Source organism: Cricetulus griseus, chromosome 3 (genome assembly GCF_003668045.3).
Source record: "Cricetulus griseus strain 17A/GY chromosome 3, alternate assembly CriGri-PICRH-1.0, whole genome shotgun sequence".
NCBI lineage: Eukaryota > Metazoa > Chordata > Mammalia > Rodentia > Cricetidae > Cricetulus > Cricetulus griseus.
Window position 1 is genome coordinate 207,670,539 of NC_048596.1, and position 18,424 is coordinate 207,688,962.

General features: G+C 45.1%; 1 protein-coding gene across 1 annotated transcript in view; it reads left to right on the plus strand.

Moving 5' to 3' along the window:
• Nucleotides 1–640: 640 nt before the first annotated feature.
• Mkx (mohawk homeobox) overlaps nucleotides 641–18,424 on the plus strand; it is a 65,258-nt gene continuing 47,474 nt past the window's right edge. Inside the window, exons 1-5 of the mRNA XM_027405480.2 lie at nucleotides 641–943; nucleotides 2,798–3,067; nucleotides 4,742–4,901; nucleotides 11,649–11,802; nucleotides 12,215–12,550. Coding sequence (XP_027261281.1) covers nucleotides 2,880–3,067; nucleotides 4,742–4,901; nucleotides 11,649–11,802; nucleotides 12,215–12,550 — 838 coding nt within the window. The 5' untranslated portion in view covers nucleotides 641–943; nucleotides 2,798–2,879. The remainder of the gene's footprint in view (nucleotides 944–2,797; nucleotides 3,068–4,741; nucleotides 4,902–11,648; nucleotides 11,803–12,214; nucleotides 12,551–18,424) is intronic.

The window sequence follows — 18,424 nt, forward strand, 5'->3', positions numbered from 1 at the left end:
TGTTCCACCTCGGGGACACTCTAAGCTGCCACAAGTTCTGCTCAGGCTTCCGTGGATTACAAAGCACCGCTTAGAGCATGTGGTAGCCACTCTTTCTCCTTACTCCAGATGCCTTCAGGTTCCAACCCTAGGATGCATGTAGATCCAACCTCCCCAAGCTAGGTCTCCTTCACACCTGACTATCCAGCACGGGCACCTGAGCTTGCCTCGCCCCACTTCTGTCTTTCTGCATCCCTACCTCTTTAGTGCTTGTCTTGGGAAGCACGCGCTTGCCTGGCCTTGACCTCCACAGCCTGGACTTCTCTGGCCAGCCCAACGACACCAAAAGGAATTCCCGATGCAAGAAGCTCTAATCCCCAGCTAATCAGGAGAAAAACACACGGTGCGTCTCTGCAACCTTCTCAGGCGCTCAGCCACGCATGGTGACATTTCCGGCACTGGGAGCAACTAAGACACTGGATTTGCACCGCAACCTCTGGAGCCCCAAGCTTCAGGCGACTTCTTGGATTACTCCCGTGAGCGGGAAGGAAAAAGCCTGCTTTGCTCGGCGCTTCAAGGCGGGAGCGACAGGAGCGGCGCCCCGCTGGGAGAATGCTGCTGCCGGGGGCTCGGGGCGCGGCCCGCGGCAGCTCCTCTGCGAGGGGTTAACTGCGGCTCCTGCGGCCCGGCGGGCGCGATCGCTTCCTCTCCCGCCGCCCGGGAACATGGATACCGCGCCCACGAGATGTTCGCGGGCTGGGCCAGGCAGTCAGGAAACATGAGAAGGCCTCGGTATTCCGGGTCCCGGGCCGCGCGCGCCCGTCTGGGTAAATAAAGCCGAGACGACGGCGGTGGTGGCGGTGAGCGCGTCGGAGCCTGCGCCGAGAACATGCGGCGGGGATGGGAGTGTGCCTAGCCCCGAGAAGGGACAGCCAGCCGCTGGCTGCGAGCCCCGCGGCCACAGGTACAGCCCCATGTCCTCTCCCCTGAGCGCCGAACGGCAACCTGGCCCGGGCTGCAGCACAGCTGCTCCCCAGCTCTCTGAATGCCGGGGCACTGCCCTCCCCTCCCCCACCTCTGTCTGAGGTCTAGAGGGGGGCGCTCCTGGGTGTTGGTCAAAGCGGGAGGGAGGATCTGGGAAACCAGCTGGCAGCCCACCTGGTCGTCTTTGCTTTGCTTTCTAATTATCCGAGGGGCAGTTCCGCAGGGAGCGCGCTCCCCAGCACAGCTAGGCGCCAATCTGGGTAAGTGCAGAGCAAAAGAGCAGTGATGGGGTGTTGGGTACCTTTCACGCGAGTCAGGATGAATTAGGAACTGTAGGTCCTAACTGCTCCCACGCCCCACGCCCGACCCATTGTAATGGTTCCGAGCTCTCGGACACGTGCCAACCTCCTGCCACCGCGCCTGCAGTCGCAGACCTGGACCATGGCGGTGTTTGTAGTCTGTGGGAAAGGTCCTAGGTGGTAAACCTCACCATGGCTTTGCTAGGGAAAAGGAGCTGTTGCCTCTAGGATGGGGCTGTGTGGAAGGAGGTGGAGTGTGAGGGGGAAGGACGTTTGCACCAGCAAAGAAGCGTGATCGCCAATCGTCGGAATGGGGGGAGCGGGGAACGCGGGGCTCACAAACTTGCTTTGACACTTATCGCGGAGGCTGGGTGCGCACCGCGACCGGTACCTGTCTGCGCAGGATTCAGCCCTAGAGCGCAACGCAGCGGCCATCAGAGGTCTGACTTCACTCTCCATACCAATAATGACAGCGGCCTTCGCTTAGTAGCTGTGGCTTTTCCTAAATGTAGCATGTGGCCGCCACTGCGGTGACTGGAAGGCGGGGCAGGGGGGCGTTGGCGACTGTGGGCGCTGTGCACTCGAGAAGCGGGATGTGTGTGTTAAAGGGGCTGCTGGCAGCGCTGTGTGAGAGGCTCAGAGTAGACTGAGCTACCCGGAGTTGCCAAGGAGGGAGATCTGGCCGGTGGGCATGGTCCGGATTTCGCGGCAATATTGCGGCCTTGCTCCGGATGTCCGTACCTGGCGGGCTGAGGCCTCCAGGCACTCCAACTCCAGAGGTGAGCTGCAGGCTGTCCCGGAGTCCGGCCGGCAGTCTGAAAGGTGTGGGGGTCACTGCCTACTAGGAGCCTTCAGGCTTCTGAAATGGGCTCAACTTCCTGAGGACTGCAACCCCCAGGGACCCAGGGCGTTGTGCCTTTGCTTTGAGCTCTCCAGAAAGATTAGAGAATGTGTGAGACATTTGTCCTGAGACCAATTAATTTTCAGGTTTGGGGCTCTACTCCTAACTTCCCCTGCTGTCCTTATCTCAGAGGGAGACTTTAACCAGAAGTAGGGGTCTCTGCCATATGGTCCAGGATTTAGAAACATGACACCAAGACCTAGGACGCGCTGACCCGCCCTTGTGGATGCAATTATTCATGTTACCCCAAATTGTCTCCTCCTTCCAACTCCTCCTGACTACCCTAGGAGAAGCTTTCTTCTGTGTGTGGTGCTTAACGAACATGTCCCTTACTTATTTATTTTGCTTCTCTGCCCTAATTGTGACGTTCTTAAAGACAGGAAAGTTCGTTTGAAAATTGCTTTCTTTACCTCAGTAGGTAAATTATTTGTTTGAAGTTCCTAGAGGTGTGGGAGCTTGATTGCCGGAAGAAGAGCAGGGACCTGTCCCAAGAGTGTTTTGTGAATGTGTTGTTCGCCAGGTGCTAAAGAAGGGTATTCACTAGTTTACCAGCAGCCCCCACCAAGTTCAGGGCTCCTGAGCTACATAAACCTAGGCACAGTCGGGAGTAACGTGATGCGCCTTGATCTTCTAGAACCTGAGCCCTGCTGCGGAGCTCCTGGCGGCCCGGCTCCGAGGCACTGCGGCGAAGCCGCGCGTCCCTGCCAGTCCGCATCATGAACACCATCGTCTTCAACAAGCTCGGGGGAGCCGTGCTTTTTGAGGACCGAGGCACCCCAGAGCGGGAACGTGGCAGCCGGCCATACGGTGGCGTCCTGGACAATCCACACACACGCCCGGAGGTGGGCATTCCAGATGGCCCGCCCCTCAAGGACAACCTCGGCCTGAGACACAGAAGGACCGGGTATGCTCACGCCCTGGGGCCGGTGCCCACCCGGGAGTCCGGAGGGGTAGGGGCAGCGAGCTGTCGGGGAGGGGATGTGGAGTGCAGACTAAGATCTGAGCATCGGGCGTCCGCAGCTTCCCCCAGAAGGACACATCTATATCTCCTGAACTGGCAAGCCCGGTTCTTAAGGATTTACCTTCTCAAAACTGGAGGGATTAATTCTTTAGAACAGTTCAAAAGAGTCTTGGTGGAAATGGAGTTGGCACCCAGTCCTCCTGCACCTAGAGGTCCCTAGCACTCGGGGACCCTGAGTAGTTACTTGTTTTCTCTGCATATCGCGGGAGCAGATTGAGCGCTGTGCCTGTGACAGGGTCAAGTCAAACAGACAGTTCCCAGGTAACTTCCTCTTCTATGGCCCGAGGATCTCACATTGGCCTCGGGGTTCCCTTGGCCTGGGACTAGGTCAGCTCCCGTAAGGCGTCCCTGGAGCTCACAGCTCGGCGGGGCCCGCGGCGAGCCCGGAGGAGGAGGAGGCGGACCTGCTGGCTTTCGGTTTCTGGGGGTAAGCGGCCTGTCGTCGCCCGGGAGGTCCGGGGTGAGCCATCGGCTCCAGTCCCTGGACGGGCGTGTAGGACAGTGTGCGCTCGGCCATGTCCTCGCGGCTACTAGAGAGGCCGGCCTCGTCCAGAACCACAGCACGGGCTTCTTGTCTTGCCGCACTGATGCTTAGTAAAAGAGATTAGGCTTCCCCAAACTGTAACAACCAGTCAGCGCGGCTGGAATTGCATTTCAAAGAGTTCGAAGAAGCTGACTCCCGGCAAGCAGGGGCGCAGGCGCACGAGCGGGGACTGGGGCTGGGAGCGCTCGCAGTTGCGGGGCGACACCTCCCGGAGCCTCTCGGGAGCGCATCACCCCACGCCGGCTCAGGAGTAAAAGGCTGCTTTGCCTGCTCCTCCTGGAAGGCGGCTTTCTTGAGGTCTTTTACAAACGTTTACCTGCTGGGACGACGTTTCACACTTTTCACTCTCCCTCAAGAGAGAAAGAGGCCCTAGACGGCTTTGTAGGGTCTGCAGTTTTCCCAGCTCCCCGCAAGAGCATCAAATGAAATGAGAAGAGTTCAGAGAACCTAGGCAACCATCATACTTTGCTTTGTTTCTGCCGTCCAGTGTGTGTTCCCTGACCACTGGAGACCTGCAGCCCCAGGACCTGAGCAAGAGAACTTGGAGGGCCGGCCCTCCTCCTGAGGCCAGGGCCACTCAATGACCTGGAAGCGGGGGGTGGGGTGGGGGGGCTTCCAGGAAAGGGTCAGTTAGCTCTGGGTCCAGATCTGCAGTCTAGAGAACACTTTTCCAACCACGTGGCGTTCGTCCCTATCCCAGGAACACTGCCTTATTGGGATCGACATAGCTCCCCGCCCCTTTCAATATAAATGGAAGGCCCCCAAACCAGCAGGCTATTTAGAGAGCCAGTGCTCTCACCGAGAAGTAGTGGCGTTTCCTTTTCTTGTTTTGCCCCAACTGGGGGCTCTCAGAGTTGAGGTGCATAAGGATAGACACCCTGGGTTAATGGGGGTGGGGTTCGGTTAAGCCCAGGTTGGGTGCTGACATCGCAGAAATATGACCTATCATGGAGATCCTTCAGGCCACCCAAAAGGTGTCACTAACGCATCCCTCTCCTTTTCTCATGACCCAGGGTTCGGCAGAATGGAGGGAAGGTGAGGCACAAGCGACAGGCCCTGCAAGACATGGCGCGGCCTCTTAAGCAATGGCTTTATAAGCACAGGGACAACCCGTACCCCACGAAGACGGAGAAGATATTGTTGGCCCTCGGCTCGCAGATGACGCTAGTGCAGGTAATCCAGACCCCTCAAACCGGAGGTCTCATCTCGCGGCCAGCAGCTGAGGAGCAGAAAGCCAGTGCTTCTGCCGTTGTGCCTTTCGCTAGGAAGGATGGCGCTCAGCATTCAGAGGCCGGTCCAGATACTCTGGCTTCTGTTTCCGAGGAGGATGGGATCTAGGCACAGGTGCCAGGTCCTGTCCTGCGTAGAAAAGAGATTTCACCCCTATCAGTCACTTCAAGTGCGAATGATTGGGTCCAGAAGGAGTTTCCGTGATGCGCTGTTGGGGGAGAAGGCCTGCAGCAATGTGATAAGTCGATGGGTAGGAATCTGGATTCAGGAGCCATGATGGGTAAAGATGGTGCTACCCACTGTTATTTTCAGTCTTTAGTGTGTATCAGTTACCAGGGAATCTACTTAGAGCACAGATTGTTGCATCCTGCTCTGCTCAGCTTTCCTGATTTCGTAGTTCTGGGGTGGGGCCTTTCTAACAAGTTCCCAAGTGGTGCTGAAGCTGCCTGTTCAACTTTGAGAACCCTGGGGCCTGCGGTGATATTGGACCCAAGTTAAAAGCTCCCCATACAGATTAAGTAAAAATAACTATTATTCAAGAGGTACAGAGCCGGAACACAGGAAAGGTGGCAGGAAGAGGCTTTTAAATGCTGCCTCCTCCTGACACAGCTGGAAGCCACAGCACATCTTTAGTTTTCTCCTTGCTAAGGAGAGAATATTCTAGAATATGAATGGCTAGTTCCCTTTGTCGGTTGTAGAGAAATCATGCCAACGTGTTTCTTTTGTAGTGAACAAACACGGATTTTTATTTAATTAGCTTTTCTGAGCACAATCATATTTGCTATTCTCCTAAACCGTCGGTACAGAGCAATTACTACCTGTTTTACCGAGGTAAAGGGAGCTGAGGGTAAGGCCTTGGTAGAATCAAATGCTTTTCCATCACACCCATCACGCCGCAGTTTTCTTTACTGAACATAGAGATGTAACGCTTTGTGTGAACAACAGATTCAGAGAGAGGAGGCCACGGGGAGAGCAGGAAAACTCCATATCTTACAGTAGCACAATCGAGAAAGTTTGCACATTTCGTCATACATATGACAAGAGGACACTGTGAGATCCAAGATAAAACTGAACTCGGTAAAATAAAGATCTCCTCCCAGAGCATTTACAGTTTCATTTAGGGATTACTGGAAAGTTTGACAAAGCATTGCGTTGGCTTGTAGCAAGGCTCCACAAAGTTCCAACATGTATTTTTCTGCTTATTTTCAGAATACAGTTTTAGAGAAAACCATCTGCTTTCCTTTCCTATCAACAGGAAATTGTAATAATGGTGATTTGCCACAGCACTGGAGGCAAGAAGTAATTCTGTATTCTTGGCTTAAGATCTGTTTAACACAAAACTCTGAACCTTACAAAAGCAGTTTCTAAATAGTTATTACAATCAGAAAAACTTGACTTATGAAAATAAAGGCATATGCTCCAATGTTAATTTAAACAGGCCTGTTACTTATCCTGGAATTATGCCCGCTTACAGAGGAGCTTGAATACTAGTAGTAAGTTCAACACGTTACTTTGCTTGATCATGTGGCTTCGCTGCTGCTCATATATAAAGCAAGTCTACTTGACATGTTTTTAAAAACGGTGTTTGGTGATTAAAAACTAACATTTGTAGTTATATAAGAGAAATTTAAATTATTATATTTTAATTGTTAACTTGAATGAACTGAAATACAGTTATACTTTTAACTTAGTTATATACTTACTTGCCACTTGTAATGATAGTTTCAACATAAATAACTGCTTTCACCCTTATATCTTGGTAACATTATTACATTTCTAACTTATGTAAAATTATCATTCAAAATTTTTTATTCTTTTATACCATTCAGAACATAAAAATATGTAATCCTTAATTGTAGCAAAGATTGCAATAATAGATGATACATGTACAACAATGGTTTTTCTATTGTCAGTAAGATAAATCTCTTAAACTTTAAAGTGAGAAGTGGAAAAACTTGAAATGCATAAAATTACCACTCAGGGACCTTATTTATAATCTATCTTAGGTCCAGTTATTTTCAACTATGCACAATGGCATATGCAAAAGATATACATAATATTCGATGTATACCCACACATCCATTTATATAGGAATTTATGTAAGTCAAACATGAATTAGACATCCAAAGCATATCCCAGATTTATGGAAACTGCATAAATTATGCAAATACTTTACACTTCTGGAGAAAAAGCAGAGATCTGTGATGTGAGTCAAGCTTTTGATCCTTGCAAATTAGACTCCCCCGTGTCCTGAGTCAGGCTCTCCCTGTGAGTCACTTTCTCCTGTGGAGTGAGCTTCTTGAGAAGAGTGGTCGTGTCTTACTCATGGGCTTCACCCCACAGGATGGCTCTTTCCATGTAGTACTCTATCCGTACATGCTTGTAGATGGAATAGCTTCCTTTTGGGAAACAGCATCCGAGTCACACATAGCTTTCCAGAATGTCTTTCTGACAATTACAAGATGTCTTGAACTCTAGCTTTAGTTTCAGAACAGAGCAGAGAACACACAGCTTATTAGCTTCATCCTGTAGCACCAGTCTTCAGAACATGCATGAGTCTGACACGCTTTATTTTCCAGTTGTCTACGAATACACCATACCCATGCGCCTGCTGGGAGGTGTGAAAAGCTGCCCTTGCTTCTGTCTGAGCTCTTCATTCTTGTCCACTACAGGGCCTCCTCTTGTTCTTCTTCATGGTTTATTGCAACAGGTTGTCACTATCGCTATTTTTTATTCCTCAACAAAATATCTTAGGTTTGGGCATTTATTTTGCATTTAACATTCCTCTGAGTGTGTGTCAAACTTTTCCTAGACTGTGCTTTTCCTTTCTTTTGCTCCTCTTAAGCTGCCGAGGGAAGGGGTGAAACCTAGTCAGCAATCTCCCAAGAAGCATGGAAGTAAAAAGATGGAAATATGTTTTAGTACTTTTTCTGATTCATAGAATTCCAGGGGACACTGGTTGGTACCTACAGTTTTTCATCCCTGAGAAAATGAAACAGAAACGAATGAACTGACCATGTGACTCTCGTTTACTGTTATTCATTCACCTTACCAGTTTGGTCTTAATTTGCTATAACTGTGTTTAACTCCTATTTGCACATATCATCATTATGAGACCACAAGAAGCATTTTTGATAAAATTTAAGGAGAGTATTTCTGTGTGGCATGCTTTGATGTCAACCAAACAGAATCTTATACTGGGCTTAGTTCCTATCGCTAACACTGTTCATATAGAAATGTGCTGTGTACTCCTAAAATAGGAATAGCTTGTGTTGTTGAGGAGCAATAACAGGTAGTATGGGATGGAAAATCTGTATTATTGTATGGTATGTAGCTTACCAAGGGATAATGCTTGGGTGTTGGTGCCTCTTCTTCTATGAATGTAGTTTCACATTCCTGGGATGTGCTTGTGTATATTTGGTAAAATCACAGTATTACAAATATTTGCTTCCAGTATTGGCATAGCTGTTTTTGCTGGTAGGAGTATTTCTTCTGAGACAATACTTGTTACATATTCAACAAAATTTTAGATGAGGCCTTATACATCATTCCAAGTGTTATAAGTACAGAAAGTAGACACCCAATATTTACGATAATAACTCAGACAGAGTGGCATGTTAATTTCAGATGTTCAAAACTGGACAGACTCCCATTCATTCCTTTGGCTTCACACTGCAGTTGCTCTGTCCACACAACAAACCTAAGCACCTTTGGTAAAGATGTGTGGAAAACAGTTTTCTCTTCCAGCGTCTAGAGATTTGGCTCTTTAAGCTTTCGCTATAAAATATGCCATTTTAAAGGCACTTCTGCCATTAAAATGCTATTCCAGAAGCTACCCTTGGTAGGAGAATATGCATGACAACATAAAGGAGTCCAAAGTAGATGTAAAATGTAGAAAATGTGAGTCTATGTTTTACTGTCAGTGACACAAGAAATTTACATGAAATCAATGAGGAAAAATGCAAAATATGCAAATTCACCAACCACTAGTACTTCTGTTGTTCAAGAAAGTCAGTATTAAATATTGCAGCCTGTACCCGACTGTTAAGTTGTACTATGCATTTCTAGTGATAAAATACTGGCAGCGTATATATGCTAGCACATGTGGTGTTGCTCAAACTTATGAAACCAGTTGAAGCCCATGTTAGATATCACTGACCTTTCTGGAAAATCTCCTAATGTCATTATAATGGGTGGAAAACTATGAATACGTTAAGACATTAAAAAGTAGATGATCTTTAATTGTGAAAAGCCAATTAATTCCCTGTGACATTTAAATGTTCCTTCAATTTTATACATTAGAATTATAGTGTACTAATGTTTGGTTTTTTTTTTTTTTTTAAACTGGAAGGCCATTCCACTTTGATTATATGGCATGTCATGAAAATTGGGTTTTATACTGTACCATATGGATATAATGCAAGTTAGTAAACACTGATTAAGATATAATTGATGCAGTTTTAATTAAACAATGTTGTTTAGTAAAGAACGTAACACAAAAGGGTTTCGTGTTGTGTCCTGTGAAATGTGTTATGAACATAGGAGAAGATGCAGGCTGGCCTCTTCTTTGTGAGAGGTGCAAAGATGGGCCTAGTCACACGCAACTGATTTTGAAGAACAGTGGAGAGAGTAGGAAGCAGGATGAACAGCTAGCTGCATGCACAGAGGTTGGCCGGTATGTGGACAGTGAAGACTTTCACAGCGCTCTGTTTTTAGAGTTGATAAAGATGTTAGAAAGCATCTGATCCACTTTACAGCAGGTGAAGGAATTGTTGCTTTGTTTTGTTTCATGCTGAAGATCAAACCCAGATCCTTGCAAATGCTTGGCAAGTGTTACATCCCAGCCCCTGGATGAAGTATGTGAAGTTCAGGAAAAGTTGGAATAAATTAATTAACTTTACACAACATGTCATATTTTTAGATAATTCATAATAGGAAACCAGGCCACTTTTCATTATACCAGAGTCTGATAGCAGGATGTTAATGATGACTTGAAGAAGTAAACTGATTAAGTCAAAACAATGCATCATATTTGAATTTGCTAATAGTTATTAAGATCCACTTGAGAGAACAGAATGGAAACTAGGGAAGTTTGGAAGAATGTTTCATTTCATGAAAATTTGGGCAGTGAGTTAGGGAACCAGAGGGGAGGAAGGGAGGGAAAGGGAGTGAAGAAGAAGAGGCCAGGGCTTCCCTGCTTCCATGGTGACTGACTGCCCCGGTCTCAGATTATCATGATTATAGGGGTTCAGGTGAGTGTGTGACATTTGTAGGTGTGTGTGTGTGTGTGTGTGTGTGTGTGTGTGTGTGTGTGTGTGTGTGTGTGTGTTGATATGACCTTGCCAAGGCCTGCGCTTCACACCATAGCTAGTATGCAATAGCTACTCACTGTGTATTTATTGAATGGTTACGCCTGGATGTTGCCTGTGTGCAGAGGATGGAGAGACTAGGAATTTGAAGCACTGAATCATAGCAATAACAGTTCAGTTTGACTGTAATAGGAGTTTATGAAAACTAAGGTTTTTGAAGTGGTCTGGTACACAGTGTGAAAGAACAGCCATCTTATTCAAGGCAGAAGGGGGCAATATGAGTGTAGTCAATGTTGACTTTATGTGAAAAAAGTAACATGCTAGACAAGGAGGAAAATGTAATTTTCCTTTTTTAAAGCAGCAATCATTATAGTTTCAATAATAATTAGATATTGAGCAATTTGCAAAAATACTTATTTTGTATTCATAACGCTTATACTATAAATACCCTAAATATATTTATAGTATGGCAAAGAAGAAAAAGAATCTTCCACTGAAAATATGTCCATACAAACCATTATAGTAATAATAGAAATTTGTGTTCTGGAACAAATTCACAGAAAAAAATTATATTTATATAGATCATATTTTAAAAAGCAAATATTGTCCTTTTATTTTTTTAAAATTGTAAAAGTTATATGCTGTTGATAACCTGATATTTCAAGAGAAAAGAACATTTTATCCTCTAGGAACTCAAAGGTTCCTTGAAGGAAGAATGAAAATAACTCAAATGTCATTTCTTTGTCTTCACTGATGTGTTCAACAGTAGACTTTCAGTTTCAAGCAGGGTGTCCTGGCATCCCCACCCCCTCTGACTGTACCACCTCTGGTCATTTTGCTAGCTCCTCCTTAATTGGATTCCAAAGCTTGGCCCTCAATTCCCTTCAGTTCACCTAGTTACAACTTAGCCTGAAGGTGAACCTCTAAGCCTGTAACTCTCAAATCAGACCCTCCCTTCCTTAAATCTTATGCACACCTTTTGTTTTCCTGTTGGACCTTCAAGTGTGTTCTTCTCTAGTACCTTAGCTTAGATATTCCGTGAACAGGACACACGGGCACATCCTCAGAAAGCTGTCTTATTTTTCCGATTTTCAGGGCAACACAAGTTTGTAGACTCAACATCACCATTAACTTTCCCATTCATTGTGTTTGTGGATTCTGGCATCATTCTTACTTCCTTTCCCTCTCCCTCTCTTTTGAGATGGTTCCTCCGACTGTTCTCCAAGCTGAACCCAAAACCTAGCCTAGTGATTCTACTGCCTCACCTCCCAAGTAGCTAAGACCATAGCAGCAACCCTGGTCTTGGGTTCTTTAAGAGAAAGTGATTGCATAATCTCCATGTTTTAATGCTTTGTTAATTGAAAAACTAATGCCGTTTTAGGTATCAAATTGGTTTGCTAATGCTAGACGTCGGCTGAAGAACACGGTTCGTCAGCCAGATTTAAGCTGGGCCTTAAGAATAAAGTTGTACAACAAGTACGTGCAGGGCAATGCGGAGCGGCTCAGCGTGAGCAGCGACGACTCCTGCTCTGAAGGTTTGTTCGGGCTTTTATTTTCCTGCCTTTGCCTTGCCATTGTAATAAGTTCACCCTAAATGCGGTCTTAATGGTTGACCCCACAAAATATTGTAGTGCTACAGATTTGTTTTTTTGTTTTTTATTGCATGAGGTAACCTCACCTTTACAGTATTATAAAGTAACAGGAATTACAGCTTTTCCTCTGTTTATAGATTTGTTGGGGGGGGCAAGCATTTATATTAAAATTAAATACCCCATGGAACAATTATATAGGTTCATGTTTCCTTTTACCTAAAAATCTAACATATAAAAAAATCTTATATGTAGCATACGTTCTTCCATTGTGCATATTTTTAATGACTAAGTGTGACAGTTGAACAGCCAGGGAAAGTATGTGCAAGTACTAGCTGGTGGTACTTTTTCCCCTCAGATGGAGAAAATCCCCCAAGAAATCATATGAACGAAGCAGGCTACAGCACCCCTGCCCATCACACTGTGATTAAAGGGGAGAGCTCAGTGATAAAAGCTGGAGTGAGACCAGAGTCACGGGCGGCCGAGGACTATGTGTCACCTCCCAAGTACAAGAGCAGCTTGTTGAACCGTTACCTTAACGACTCTTTGAGACATGTCATGGCCACAAGCACTGCCATGATGGGGAAAACAAGGCAAAGGAACCATTCGGGATCTTTTAGCTCCAATGAATTTGAGGAAGAGCTGGTGTCTCCGTCATCATCAGAAACTGAAGGCAACTTTGTTTACCGCACAGGTAAGCCTAGGCTTGGTTGTAGTTACGGTGACCTTGTGTGAGACAGATATAAAACTGTGGCAGAGGGGTTTATTATAACATATAAGAAAGCCATAAGATACATTGATTGCCGTAATTAGTTCTGACGCAAAGCTCTGATTGGTTTTAAAATGGCAGTGGGTATGTTTGTTAGTAGATGATGGTCTCAGCCTGAGATACTGCTCTCTAACAGTAAGGATAAGAGGACTTCAACCTTACTGATAATTTTAATGATGATGATGTGATAACAGTATTAATTTCTTCACTGTGTATTTTGTGTGAACATCAGTGTGTGGGCCAGATGCCTTCCTCTACCACACTCAGCTTTATTCCCTTGACATTTGGTCTCTCCTTGGACCTGGATCTAGGCCTGTAGCCAGCAATCCTCCTGTCTCTGATACATCAGCACTTCGGTTACAGGCACATGCCCCATCATGCTTAGTGTTTTTATGTGGGTGTCGGGAATCTGAACTCAGGTCCTCATGTTTGTGCAGCAAGTTTTCTTTCCCTCTGAGCCATTTAGCTTGCCTGATGATAACAATATTTAAAGGATGTATATGCTCCCTTTATGAGTAATCCATATGGCAGAGGATTGTACTGGATTGTGGCCAGCCATGCAAATGTTTTATGTACCCCCTTTTCTTTTTACATACTTTGGTTGCTCGAAGCGATAGGAAGTGAATACAAATTAACACACGTGCCAGCATTTTCAGAAAGAAAAACACAAACCTGGATTCACTTACTTTGGAAATTTCACTTTCATTCCTGGAAAGAACAAGTAGGGCTGATAAACAGATTTGAAATCTTTATATTCATTCCAGAAATATTGAGCTGATTTCTACCTGTCCAAAGCATTCAAATGGAGTAGCAGGTTGGAGAATATTTCTGTCTTGACTTTAGCTCAGAGAGATTTGCTTTTAAGGAGTATTTGAGCAGGGTTACTTTGGAAGAAGGGATAGGTGAGACCTACATCTGGTACTGATGCAGCCTGACTCCTAGAAACACCAGTGAATGAGCCTGATGTTGGGTCTAGAGACAAGAAAGCGTTCAGCCTAGCCAGTTACACCACAGATGAAAAAAACCAACCAAGAACACACAGCAGAGCCTGTACAAGAGGTTCCAAGAGGGGCACCTCCGTCAGCACTATGACTGTATTTACCACCACCAGCCACTGCCTGTAGTTATCCTACCACCACCAATCAATCAATGCCTATAGTTACACTACTGGCTGTAGTTACCCTACTGACAATCAGTGTTTGTAGTTATCCTTCCAATACCAACAATTGTCTATAGTTATTCTTCTACCACCAATCACTGTCTGTAGTTATCTTACCACCACCAGGCATTGTCTGTAGTTTTCCTTCCACCACCAATCATTTCCACCATTGACAATAATAGTATTTTCCCCAAGAATTTGTTGAGTGCCCTGCATCCAACATCATGGCAGATGTGATATCTAAACTGTATTCTTAGAGAAGAATGAGGCAGATAATTCCCTGTCCCTGGAGACATTTCTAGTAGGATTTAGTTCAAGTCGCATTATAAAACTTATTTTTCAAGGTATATTGTATGACAGGGATCAAGTTAGAAAGACTACAAGGTGAAACCTGTAGCTGAAGTAAATGACCTAAGTAATCTTCTTGAAGGACCACCAAGCATATGATGGCAGAAAGAGAAGATGAAAGTCTGGAGGTTTTACCTACCCATCAGCTCCTGTAATACAGATGTGGCTTGTGTATGGCAGGCTTTTCTCTGACTACTGGGCCCCTGTCTTTGAAATAATGGTATTTGTTTCACTCTCACTGAGTAGTTAACCCACTACTCCCAATCATTTACTGAGTAGTGATGATACACTTGTCCCTGCTATGGGGACCACACTCCTCTGCACAAACTAACATTGTTGAGGAACCTGACATGGCAACAGTGGAGCTTTAGGAAGGAATCCATAGTTAGTCCACTTAGTACAGTCTTCCGATTGATTAACCTGAAATCTCCTCAAGTGTCTACAGATGTGGACAGCATTATCATGCCCAGTGTCAGGACATCCTTAAAGAGCTGAGTCAACATTTTTCAATTTGCATCTCTAGCTCCCACATAAAGTAATCCCAGGCACACAGAAATACAAAACAGCCTCAGAAGGATGAACTGGGTATAGGAAGAAGTTAAAATAAACACACACACACACACACACACACACACACACACACACACACACCATCATGAAGTGCTGTGAACAATTGTTTGACAGTATACCATCTATAACTGTGTATATGCAATAAACTGGTATTCATTAACTTTGAAAATAAATGATGAATTCATGAGTAAGAAAGTTTTATAAATAACAAATAACGCTGGAAAAATTCAGGTTTCTAGCAAATCTGGTGCCCCAAAATTATGAATTGATGGGTCTATTTGGTTGCTTTTTTTTTTTTCAAACTTTGAGTAAGTCATAAGTTTTACACATTTTCTGGGACATTTAAATTATATCAAGTGCTTCAGTTTTTTGTTTTTTTTTAAGAATGTGAATGTAATCCTAATCCCGACCAGATTAAGATCATATAAAAATCTCTTTATGATACAAAGCACTGAGTGAGTTGGAAGATTCTTACAGCTCAAGCTACTCAAACTGCAGAGGCATGGCATGCAGCTGTGGCAATACAAATGTTCACATGCAGGTACAGCAAATGTGACTTGAAGAAAAATGCAATTAATGAGGTGAATTAGGTAGCAACTGTTTATATAGAAAAGAATTGTTTCTTACAAACACATTTATGTTACCCAGTAAAAGCAAGATCATATGCCTGTAAAATGCCCATCATGTTGAGTCGTTTGAAAATGTGTGACCTTCTCAAAGGTGACAGAACACTTAGAGGAACGCTGTGCCTGCAGTTGATGCTTTTCAGACTGAGGTACTTGGGCTGTTTGTGTTTCTTAAACCATTCCAAAAGTACTTGGTCCATATTGAGCACTGTTAGGTTTGCCTGCCAGCTCTTTAGAAATAAAGTTCATTCTTTAGTTATCCAGCCAATGAGAAAGCAACCTAGACACGTAAACTTTTTCATGCTTTTGTGTAAACTTTAAAAGAACAGTCTGATTTTTTTCCCTTTAATGTCCAAGCTTGGAAAATTAAGAGAGAGACCAAGGGCCTAAAAGTGCTGTGCCAAGTTTCAGGCCAAACAATAAATGGCTGTCTTGGGGGCAGGGGGGTAGGGGAGTGGGGGGTGAGGGTGGGGGGTGCTAAGCAATAGTACCGTCGTAGCCAAGTCACCACATGTGGCAACAGAAGCACAGGGGACCCTGAGTGCTTTCTGAGTGACCACTGTGGCTTCCTGGCATTTGAGCCTATGCCAAGTCCTTCATTGCCGTCTGGTTATGTCTCTTTCCTCATCAGGATAGAAATGTTTGGAGTCTGTTATTCACCCACACTCCTACCTCACCTTGCTGTATACTAAGATGTTAGCTCCATGTTAAAAAGAACACTGTGTGATTTGATCATTTGTCTAGGCTAAGTGATTACAATTACATCTCCCTGCCTTTTTTCCTCTCTCTAAGCATACATACTTCATTAAGAATATGGAATCAGGAATTGGAGTGTGAAAGTTGTTGTGTGGAAGGATCGTGGGGCATTTGTGAAATTTTATTTCACTGATTCCTCTTTTACTCCATTTTTTATTTAAATTAGAAACAAGATTGTTTTACATGTCAATCCCATTTCCCTCTCCCTCCCCTCCTCCCCTGTTCCCCCCCTCAACTAACACCCTACCTATCACATATCCTTTCTGCTCCCCAGGGAGGGTGAGGCTTTCCATAGGGGGAGGCCCATGAGTCTGTCATATCCTTTGGGATAGGGCCTAGGCCTTCCCCCATGTGTCTAGGCTGAGTGAGTATCACTCTGTATGGAATGGGCTCCCAAAGTCCATTCCTATGCTAGGGATAAGTACTGATCTACTACCAGAGGCCCCATAGGTTTCAGAGGTCTCTGCACTGACACCCACGCTCATGGGGTTTGGATCAGTCCATGCTGGTTTCCCAGCTATCAGTCTGGGGACCATGAGCTCCCCCTTGTTCAGGTCAGCTGTTTCTGTTGGTTTCACCAGCCTGGTCTGGACCCCTTTGCTCATCACTCCTCCCTCTCTGCAACTAGATTCCAGTTCAGTTCAGTGATTAGTTATGGGTGTCTGCTTCTACTTCCATCAGCTGCTGGATAAAGGCTATAGGATGGCATATAAGTCAGTCTTCAATCTCATTATCAGGGGAGGGCATTTAAGTTTAATCCCTGTCTTTTTTAAGACAGAGCCTTTCTTTGTATACCAGAGTGGCCTACAACTCACAGAGATCTGCCTCTCTGCCTTCTTGGTGCTGGGATTAAAGATGTGCACCACCACACCTGGCTTTGCCCATTCTTGTTAATCACGAGAGGGAGGAGACAGTGTATGCGTTATGAAGCAGAAACAATCAATGCATAAAAGTTTTTCTGGTTTTTATGTAAACATTATTTCTATGTATTTTGCAGACTTGGGCATTATGCCAAAGCCATAATAAATCCTCAGTAAATATTCACTGAGACATTTCCAATACAGCTGACAAGAATCCCCAATGTTTTAAATACAATTAAGTGACGTTGAAGGCAAGCAGTTCACTCAGTGTGTCCATGGGAAGAAATTCTGTGAATTAGACAGCTATTTATTTCAGCCTGTTAGGCTAACGAATAGGAATTTTCAGATGATTATGGAGTGAATTTCCAATACAAAGTGGCACCCAAGTCTCTGGTGCTGAGGTGGGTCTGAGGCATCAGGATAAAGGTCTCTAGACATCATTATTCCCTCTGCCCTCTCTCTTCCTCATGGTCTCCACACAAAACCAACTAACAATGCTACCTTATAAAACAAGTCCTCCTTGCCTTATGCCTCAAAACCAAATTTATTGATTTTTCTTCTGTACGGGAAGAGGGAAAGAAGTTTCTAAGTGTGGCGATTAGAGGACATCAGGCAAGCTGGAAATAAAACTTAAAGACTTCTGCTTTCCACTTGACTGGGGACCAAAGGGTGAGTGGGTTGGTCTGTCTGTCTGTCTGTCTTTCTGTCTGTCTGTCTGTCTGTCTTTCTTTCTGTCTGTCTGTCTGTCTGTCTGTCTTTCTGTCTGTCTGTCTGTCTGTCTTTCTTTCTGTCTGTCTGTCTGTCTGTCTTTCTGTCTGTCTGTCTGTCTGTCTGTCTGTCTGTCTGTCTGTGTCTGTTCAAGTGTTCACAGCTCACAAATGAACCTCTTTAGAAGTGACTGGGACATTCAGACATTTCTCTGAGCCTACCATCAGTAGATAATTCATCAGTGCAACCAGCTCCCAAGAGGCCGAGCATTTCAAGTTCATCTTGTTAAGCCGACTTAATTAGTCACATCTGTCCTAGACAAAACATCCAGGCCTCTGGGACTGCTTTCTGTGTGGTGTGAATTAATCATGTTTAGCCTTTCCTGCACTTGACTGAGATGAATGTCCCCAGTAAAGGGGCAATTTTTGATGAAGAGTGAAAAGAAGACATGTTCTTGGTACATGGGACAGCCTCTTTGAGATATAGGAACTATTTAGACTGCCTGCCATGGTTGCAGAATTGGAGCCAAGTGAGAGAGCTGGGCAGTGGAGTTGCTGAAGAAATACACAAAGGGTTGTGGAGGATGAGGGCCAGCTGCCATTTCTGAGTGTTTTTGTCTTAGCTGAAGGTGATGCTTGGAGGGATAAGATGTTCTTTTCCCTCTCATTTCCTGCACACTCATGTGTGTTAGAATTTTAGCTGGTGTCTGTAGTAAGGTCCAGGTGTGCTAGTGAGCCCTGAAAGTCAGCATGGGATGTCTCCTCACTCCTGG